Here is a 9,381-nt window from a genome sequence, read left to right as displayed (position 1 = left end):
GGTGAGTGTGGGTGGTGAGTGTGGGTGGTGAGTGTGGTGTGGTGAGTGTGGTGAGTGTGGGTGGTGAGTGTGGGTGGTGAGTGTGGTGAGTGTGGGTGGAGAGTGTGGGTGGTCAGTGTGGGTGGTGAGTGTGGGTGGTGAGTGTGGCTGGTGAGTGTGGGTGGTGAGTGTGGGTGGTGAGTGTGGCTGGTGAGTGTGGCTGGTGATTGTGGGTGGTGAGTGTGGGTGGTGAGTGTGGCTGGTGAGTGTGGGTAGTGAGTGTGGGTGGTGAGTGTGGGTGGCGATGGTGGGTGGCGAATGTGGGTGGCGAGTGTGGGTGGGGAGTGTGGTGAGTGTGGGTGGTGAGTGTGGATGGTGAGTGTGGGAAGTGAGTGTGTTGAGTGTGGGTGGTGAGTGTGGTGTGGTGAGTGTGGGTGGTGAGTGTGGGTGGTGAGTGTGGTGAGTGTGGTGAGTGTGGGTGGAGAGTGTGGGTGGTCAGTGTAGTGAGTGTGGGTGGTGAGTGTGGGTGGTGAGTGTGGTGTGGTGAGTGTGGTGAGTGTGGCTGGTGAGTGTGGGTGGTGAGTGTGGGTGGTGTGTGTGGCTGGTGAGTGTGGGTGGTGAGTGTGGTGAGTGTGGGTGGTGTGTTTGGGTGGTGAGTGAATGTGGTGAGTGTGGGTGGTGAGTGTAGTGAGTGTGGGTGGTGAGTGTGGGTGGTGAGTGTGGCTGGTGAGTGTGGGTGGTGAGTGTGGGTGTTGAGTGAGTGTGGTGAGTGTGGCTGGTGAGTGTGGGTGGCGAGTATGGGTGGTGAGTGAGTGTGGTGAGTGTGGGTGGTGTGTGTGGCTGGTGAGTATGGGTGGTGAGTGTGGTGAGTGTGGGTGGTGTGTTTGGGTGGTGAGTTAGTGTGGTGAGTGTGGGTGGTGAGTGTGGGTGGTGAGTGTGGTCAGTTTGGGTGGTGAGTGTGGGTGTTGAGTGAGTGTGGTGAGTGTGGCTGGTGAGTGTGTGTGGTGAGTGTGGGTGGTGAGTGAGTGTAGTGAGTGTGGGTGGTGAGTGTGGGTGGTGAGTGTGGTCAGTTTGGGTGGTGAGTGTGGGTGTTGAGTGAGTGTGGTGAGTGTGGCTGGTGAGTGTGGGTGGTGAGTATGGGTGGTGAGTGAGTGTGGTGAGTGTGGGTGGTGAGTGTGGTGAGTGTGGTGAGTGTGGGTGGTGAGTGAGGTGTTGTGAGTGTGGGTGGTAAGTGTGGGTGGTGAGTGTGGGTGATGAGTGTGATGAGTGTGGTGAGTTTGGGTGGTGAGTGTGGGTGGTGAGTGTGGGTGGTAGTGTGGTGTAGTGAGTGTGGGTGGTGAGTGTGGTGAGTGTGGGTGGCGAGTGTGGGTGGTGAGTGTGGCTGGTGAGTGTGGGTGGTGAGTGTGGTGTGGTGAGCGTGGGTGGTGAGTGTAATGAGTGTGGGTGGTGAGTGTGGGTGGTGAGTGAGTGTAGTGAGTGTGGGTGGTGAGTGTGGGTGGTGAGTGTGGTGTGGTGAGTGTGGGTGGTGAGTGTGGTGAGGGTGGGTGGTGAGTGTGGCTGGTGAGTGAGTGTGGTGAGTGTGGGTGGTGAGTATGGGTGGTGAGTGAGTGTGGTGAGTGTGGGTGGCGAGTGTGGTGAGTGTGGTGTGGGTGGTGAGTGAGGTGTGGTGAGTGTGGGTGGTGATTGTGGGTGGTGAGTGAGTGTAGTGAGTGTGGGTGGTGAGTGTGGGTGGTGAATGAGTGTGGTGAGTGTGGGAGGTGAGTATGGGTGGTGAGTGAGTATGGTGAGTGTGGGTGGTGAGTGTGGTGAGTGTGGTGAGTGTGGGTGGTGAGTGAGGTGTGGTGAGTGTGGGTGGTGATTGTGGGTGGTGAGTGTGGGTAGTGAGTATGATGAGTGTGGGTGGTGAGTGTGGTGAGTGTGGGTGGTGAGTGTGGGTGGTAGTGTGGTGAGTGTGGGTGGTGAGTGTGGGTGGTGAGTGTGTTGAGTGAGTGTGGTAAGTGTGGGTGGTGAGTGTGGGTGGTGAGTGTGGGTGGTGAGTGTGGTGAGTGTGGGTGGAGAGTGTGGGTGGTGAATGTGGAGAGTGTGGGTGGTCAGTGTGGTCAGTGTGGGTGGTGAGTGTGGGTGGTGAATGTGGGTGGTAAGTGTGGGTTGTGAGTGTGGATGGTGAGTGTGGGTGGTGAGTATGGGTGGTGAGTGAGTGTGGTGAGTGTGGGTGGTGAATGTGGTGAGTGTGGGTGGTGAGTGAGGTGTGGTGAGTGTGGGTGGTGAGTGTGGGTGGTGAGTGTGGGTAGTGAGTGTGGCAGGTGAGTGTGGGTGGTTAGTGAGTGTGGGTGGTGAGTATGGGTGGTGAATGTGTGGGGAGTGTGGTGAGTGTGGGTGGTGAGTGTGGGTGGGGAGTATGGGTGGGGAGTGGTGAGTGTGGGTGGTGAGTGTGGGTGGGGAGTGTGGTGAGTGTGGGTGGTGAGTGTGAGTGATGAGTGAATGTGGTGAGTGTGAGTGGTGAGTGTGGGTGGTGAGTGTGGTGAGTGTGGTGAGTGTGGGTGGTGAGTATGGGTGGTGAGTGTGGGTGGTAAGTGTGGGTGGGGAGTGTGATGAGTGTGGGTGGTGAGTGTGGGAGATGAGTGTGGGTGGGGAGTGTGGAGAGTGTGGGTGGTGAGTGTGGGTGGTGAGTATGGGTGGTGAGTGAGTGTGGTGAGTGTGGGTGGTGAATGTGGTGAGTGTGGGTGGTGAGTGAGGTGTGGTGAGTGTGGGTGGTGAGTGTGGGTGGTGAGTGTGGGTAGTGAGTGTGGCAGGTGAGTGTGGGTGGTGAGTGAGTGTGGGTGGTGAGTATGGGTGGTGAATGTGTGTGGGGAGTGTGGTGAGTGTGGGTGGTGAGTGTGGGTGGGGAGTATGGGTGGGGAGTGGTGAGTGTGGGTGGTGAGTGTGGGTGGGGAGTGTGGTGAGTGTGGGTGGTGAGTGTGAGTGGTGAGTGAATGTGGTGAGTGTGAGTGGTGAGTGTGGGTGGTGAGTGTGGTGAGTGTGGGTGGTGAGTATGGGTGGTGAGTGTGGGTGGTAAGTGTGGGTGGGGAGTGTGATGAGTGTGGGTGGTGAGTGTGGGAGATGAGTGTGGGTGGGGAGTGTGGAGAGTGTGGGTGGTGAGTGTGGGTGGTGAGTGTGGGTGGTGAGTGTGGGTGGTGAGTGTGGGTGGTGAGTGTGGGTGGTGAGTGTGGCAGGTGAGTGTGGGTGGGGAGTGTGGTGAGTGTGGGTGGTGAGTGTGAGTGGTGAGTGTGGGTGGGGAGTGTGGGTGGGGAGTGTGGTGAGTGTGGGTGGTGAGTGTGGGTCCACTCCGCTACTCTGCCGTGGGCCGCCCACCACAGAGCAGCAGGCGGCTGAGCAGCGAGCGGAGTGAGCGGAGCGCCCTGCCCACACGTGCCAGGACCCCTCGCTCCCTCTCCCCCTCCTCCTCCTCTTCCTCCTTCTCCTCTTTATCCTCCTCCTCGTTGTCGTCATCCTCCTCCTGCGTCTCCACCACCTCCACCACCTCCGTCCTCTCTCCAAAGGTCTGGGTGAGCAACGATGACGACGATGGCGATGACGACGATGGCGATAGGAGCTTCTCCTCCGGCTCCGCTCTGTGGAGAGAGAGGCAGCAGCACCACAGCAGCGCATCATCGTCATCATCATCATCGTCATCATCATCGTCATCATCATCAACATCGTCATCATCATCGTCGTCATCATCATCAACATCGTTATCATCGTCGTCGTCATCACCATCGTCGTCGTCATCGTCGTCGTCATCATCGTCAACATCATCGTCGTCATGATCATCGTTATCATCATCGTCATCATCAGACCCACAGAGACCCATAGACCCACAGTGACCTATAGACCCACATAGACCAGAAGCCACTTGGCCATCTCAGCTGATAGCTGAATCAAGTGGGCTGATAACATCATCATCATCTTCATCGCGTGGACATTCATAGCGGCAGTCAATTACTCGAAGTGCGTGACGCCGATTCTAAACGTGGAGGGGAAAATCTGCAGGACCCTGAGAAGAATCCACGCGGTGACCACCACGGGGACAGAAACGCAAAATGCAAATATACAGCAGCACAGGCATCGTCAGGGTCGGGATCAAGCCCACGACCTCCTGTTTACCAGGCGAGGTAGTTATCATCTCATCAGGATCGAATCCACTACCTCCTGTGTACCAGGTGAGGTGGTTAACATCTCATCAGTATCGAACCCACAACCTCCTGCGTACCAGGCGAGGTAGTTAACATTCATCAGGGTCGGGATCGAAACCACAACCTCCTGCATACCAGGCGAGGTAGTTAACATCTCATCAGGATCGACCCCACTACCTCCTGCGTACCAGGCGAGGTAGTTAACATCTAATCAGGGTCGGGATAGAACCCATGACCTCCTGCGTACCAGGCGAGGTACACAGAGAGAGGCTCACCGCGGCTGAGCAGCTGCAGAGCCTTGGACAGGAGTGGTGCCACCGCCGCTGCTGCTGATGGTGGTGGTGGCCCAGCTGGTGGTGTCGGCCCAGCTGGTGGTGGTGGCCCGGATGGTGGTGGTGGCCCAGTTGATGGGCCGATTGTAGATGATGGGAGTGGTGGTGGCGGTGGTGGGGGTGGCCCAGCTGGTGGTGGTGGCCCGGGTGGGGGTGGGGACCAAGATGGTGGTGGTGGTGGCCTGGATGGTGGTGGTGGTGGGGATGGCCCGGGTGGTGGTGGTGGCCCGGATGGTGGTGGTGGTGGCCCGGATGGTGGTGTTGGTGGGGATGGCCCGGATGGTGGCGGTGGTGGTGGTAGCGGTGGTAGCCCGGATGGTAGTGGAGGTGAGGATGGCCCGGATGGTGGCGGTGGTGGGGATGGCCCGGATGGTGGCGGTGGTGGGGATGGCCCGGGTGGTGGTGGTGGCCCGGATGGTGGCGGTGGTGGTGGTAGCCCGGATGGTAGTGGAGGTGGCCTCGCTGGCGGTGGTGGTGGTGGCCCGGGTGGTGGTGGTGGCCTGGGTGGTGGTGGGGGTGGCCCTGTTGGTGGTGGTCCTGCTGGTGGTGGCCCGGGTGGTGGTGGTTTGGAGCCAGCTGTGAGCCAGCGCCTGCTCAGGCGTCATCCGGAGATTCGGATCCCATCTGTTGGGAGACGCACGGGGAGGGAGGCAGGGGAGGGGTGGGGGGGAGACTTACACGTGGTGAGAAGGGCATGGTGAGATGATTTGACAGGGTGGGAGGTGGGGGAAGAGTGGGGAGAGGGGGGGGATGGAGATGGTGGGAGGGAGTGGTGGTGGGTAGTGAGTGGGTGGCAGAGCTGTCAACCCGTACGGATTATTCCATATTCTTGTACACGGAAATTGAGTTTTCAGATCCGTACGGAGTGCAGCCGTTTCAATTCTGGGTAAAAATAATAATTTGTCTCTATTTGTTTGTGTTTGTCCCTTGTGATGGGACTTTGCAGGATGAACGTTAAGATTTATAAGGGGCACGGAGTAACCGACAATATCTGAGTTGGGTCTGTTGTAAGGTAGGGCACTGATAAGGTGTTGACAGGTATGGGGTGGTGAGTGGGGGTGAGTGAGTGGGGGTGAGTGGTGTGGGGATAAGTGGGGGTGAGCGAGGGGTGAGTGTTGTTCGTACTGCAGGCAGCGGCTGACGAAGTCCACCAGCTGAGGGTGGTGGCCCTGCAGCGCGCGGTGCAGGGGGAGGCTTCCTGGTGGCCGCTGCTTGGACAGGTTTTTGGGGAGGCCCTCAGAGTCTGCAGAGAGACGCACGCAGAGTCACCAACCACCACGTCGCCCACATACCTGCTCATCCACTTACCTACCCACCTACCTATCCACCTACATACCCACTCACCGAACCACCTACATACTACCAACCAATCTACCTAACCACCCTACACACCCACCCAACCACTCACCTGCCCACTTATCCACCTACCCTCACACCGACCCACTCACCCACATACGCACTTAACCACCTACCCACTCACTCACCCACCCACCCACTCACTCACCTACCTACTCACCCACCCACTCACTCACCTACCTACTCACCTTCCCAACCACTCACTCACCCACCTACTCACTCACCCACCCACTTACCCACCCACTCACCCACCCGCTCACTCACCCACCCACCTATGCTTCCGAACGCCTGCTACTGAGAGCCCAAAACCCCACCCCACCTACCACCCCCAAGATAATCAGAGCCGCCCCCAGCCCCCCCCACAAAATAACCCTATAAGAGCCTCACTGCCACCCCACCTAACAAAACGGAATGGGTTACGTCGCTTGCGCCAGCCTGCCCGAGCCCCTCGACTCACCAAAGAAAAGTATCCTTTTTGGGGCGTCGTCCACCATCTTTTTCGGGGGCATGCCCAGGATCTGCGCATGGATTCGGACGAAGACAAAAGGAGGAGGAGGGGGGGGGTTACAGCCGGTGTCGCCTCAGCGGGCCCATTGGGGCAAATACTGCATGTCAGCGGTGAGTCGTGGCGGAGGCAGCGCCTGTGGAGGCCGGAACTGTGTACAAAGACAACAATCCCCCCCTCTCCTTATTAGTCTCATCTCATTGCTGGGGCAAGTGTTGTTAGCAGCGAGCAGCACCTATGAAGGCCGGAACGGCACACGAGGGGGTGGGTGCCCAGCGCCACGCCCAGCCACCTTTGTCTCCCCCAGTGGAAATGTTTACTACACACTGCTACACCAGGTACAGTAGAACCTCTGGTCACGAACGCTTCTGACCACGACCAAATCGGGTTCCGACCAAAAAATCCACAACATTTTTGAATCTGGTAACGAACACATACTCGGGTGGCGATCAAACACGGCCACGGCCGATTTCCCCTTCCGCGCCATTTTTTGTTGAATTACACAAAGCGTAACAGTTATGTATGTAACTATTGTCATATAAAATTCCTAGTAAGATATTAATTTTGTGAGTGTAGTCATACCCCCCCCCCCCCCCCCATCATTCAAGCCGTAATTTAGAGAGCGAAAGCGCTGAGTACGTAAATCGCTCACGTAAGAACCCGTTAATGTCTTCTCACATCATTCATACGATGATGCGGTGAAGTAAACGTTCATACGATATTACGGTGAATGCTTCCACAAACAATACTGTACGCAAATATTACTGTTAACTTACTTTCAATAGAAACATGAATTTCTTGTGCGAATATTCTCTCTCTCTCTCTCAGAATCGACCGACTGATGTAGCAGACGAAACAATCATCTTGTTGAACGATTCTAAACCTTGACGCAGCAATGTTAGTTTTCCCTGTTGTTCAAGGTTTTCTCAGTGTTATTCAATGTTTTTACATTTAGTTTACTATTACACTGTGAATTCTATGGCATTATTAACTATTTTTGTGCTTAAAAATCTTTAAAAAACAATATTTATGTACAATTCGTAGGAGTCTGGAACGGATTAATCGTATTTACATACAATCCAATGGGGAAATTAGGTTCGAGTCACGACCAAATCGGGTTGCGACCAAAGTTATAGAACGAATTATGGTCGTGACCAGATGTTCTACTGTACTCGCTTGAGGCTTAGTCGACCTATGAGAGGCCCTGGACCAGTTCAGATATTCCTCTCTGGTGTTTGGGGCCGTGAGAGGGAATCAAACTCTATGAGTATGGGTTTCTGTGGGTCTGTATGGGTCTCTGAGTATGGGTCTCTGTGCAGACCCACAGAGACCCATACCCATATACACCTGCCCGCCCACCCACCATACCCACCCACTATACCCACCGTACCCACCCACCCACCGCCCGTACCTCAATGCAGCAGGGCAGGTGTTCTTCGATGGCAGGTGAATCGAAGAGCACCTTGCCGGTGGCCATTTCGGCCAAGGTACAGCCCAGGCCCCACATGTCCACAGCGGAGGTGACATCGTAGCCCAGCAGCAGCTCTGGGGCCATGTAGGGCAACGTCCCACCCACGTTTTTGGCTGCACAGCAACAACAACAACAACGACGATGAATATGAAGTAGTCCCTCCGTCAACAGCGACGTGGGGGGAACAGGTTTCTTTTTTTGTCGGCTAAACGCGTAGTCGGCTTCTGCGACCGATATTTCATGGCGGAGGCGAGTTATTGGGTTGGACCGCGTACTCTGGCTGCCTGACTGATGATGATGCTCAGCTGTAAATGCTCTAATTGTAAACATCGTAGTGGGTTTACATCTCCAGCACACCGGTTAGTGCTGTGCAAGTGGCGAATTGGCGCGTCCTGTATACGTGACGCTGAACCTCGCCGGCCGGCTGCATTTAAATTGACGCCATCTAATCCCCCCCCCCAAAAAAAACTCCACGCATGCACGCAAGGCCACTCACTTTTATGCTTCAGGTAAAAGCTGCACCCGAAGTCGGTGACCCTCACTTTGCCGGTCGCGGTGAGCAGAATGTTGTCCTGGACAAAGGGGAGAGACAGAGAAGGAATTCCACGCTCTGAGGTTACGGCGAGAGTGTCCAACCAGCAGTGGGTCGATCACGCAAAGTGACGTATTGACAACCACACGGGCAGCCTCCCCCCCCCCCCGACTTGCGACACGGGCGACGTGCCTGAGACCCGTTCAAAGTTGTATTTTACTACCAGGGTGTAAGGCCCCGCTGAGCTGCTGTGTAGGTCTTTTATCGGAAACGACCCGGCCATCACGTAATGACAGCAGCTCAACCAAGGGGCTGATATCATCGTCAGCATCATCATCAGCATCATCAGCATCATCATCAGCATCATCAGCATCATCAGCATCATCATCATAATTGCGTGGACATATATAGCAGCAGCCAAACACTCTAGACACGTGTTTCAACAAGCCCATAGAGACCCATACTCATAGAGACCCATACAGACCCACAGAGACCCATACTCAGAGACCCACACAGACATAGAGACCCACATACTCATAGAGACCCACATACTCATAGAGACCCATACAGACCCACAGAGACCCATACTCAGAGACCCACACAGACATAGAGACACATACTCATAGACCCACAAATACCAACAGAAACCCATACTCAAAAAGACTCACACAGACCCACAGAGACCCATACTCATAGAGACTCATACAGACCCACAGAGACCCATACTCATAGAGACCCACAAAGACCAACAGAGATCCATACTCATAGAGACCCACACAGACATAGAGAGACCCATACACAGAGACCCACACAGACTTCGAGAGACACAGACTAAAACTAATCTATGTTTTACTTTACTAGGTGTAAGGCCCCACTCTGAGCTGCTGTGCAGCTGTTTTGTCAGAAGCTCCCTGGCCATCACAAACGATAGCTCAACAACGTGGGCCGATATCAACATCATCATGCGGAAAGGTTACAGCAGCGGTCAAATACTCTAAACGCGTGGTCATGTTGATTCTGAACGTAGAGGGAAA

At 55.5% G+C, this 9,381-nt stretch overlaps 1 protein-coding gene across 1 annotated transcript; it reads right to left on the bottom strand.

Annotated features, from left to right (window-relative positions):
* Positions 1–2,477: 2,477 nt before the first annotated feature.
* Positions 2,478–6,348, bottom strand: LOC144741334 (uncharacterized). The gene is made up of 4 exons (XM_078623915.1): positions 6,297–6,348; positions 5,609–5,726; positions 4,427–5,107; positions 2,478–3,590 (listed from the first exon to the last, which is right to left on the bottom strand). The coding sequence occupies exons 1-4, from the start codon at positions 6,346–6,348 to the stop codon at positions 3,308–3,310; spliced, it is 1,134 nt and encodes a 377-aa protein (XP_078480041.1). The 3' UTR covers positions 2,478–3,307.
* Between the last annotated feature and the right edge of the window lie 3,033 nt (positions 6,349–9,381).

Source organism: Lampetra planeri, unplaced genomic scaffold, assembly GCF_965212315.1.
Source record: "Lampetra planeri unplaced genomic scaffold, kcLamPlan1.2.h2 scaffold_511, whole genome shotgun sequence".
In the NCBI taxonomy this organism is placed as follows: domain Eukaryota; kingdom Metazoa; phylum Chordata; class Hyperoartia; order Petromyzontiformes; family Petromyzontidae; genus Lampetra; species Lampetra planeri.
This window is presented reverse-complemented; position numbering and strand designations above follow the sequence as displayed.

Excerpts from the sequence above, each read along its gene's own strand:
- LOC144741334 (XM_078623915.1), bottom strand. The coding sequence starts at position 6,348 with ATGCCCCCGAAAAAGATGGTGGACGACGCCCCAAAAAGGATACTTTTC. Across the intron at positions 5,727-6,296 it reads AAAAAGGATACTTTTCTTTG|ACTCTGAGGGCCTCCCCAAA; the intron begins GTGAGTCGAGGG and ends GTCTCTCTGCAG. Across the intron at positions 3,591-4,426 it reads TCTGCAGCTGCTCAGCCGCG|AGCGGAGCCGGAGGAGAAGC; the intron begins GTGAGCCTCTCT and ends CTCTCTCCACAG.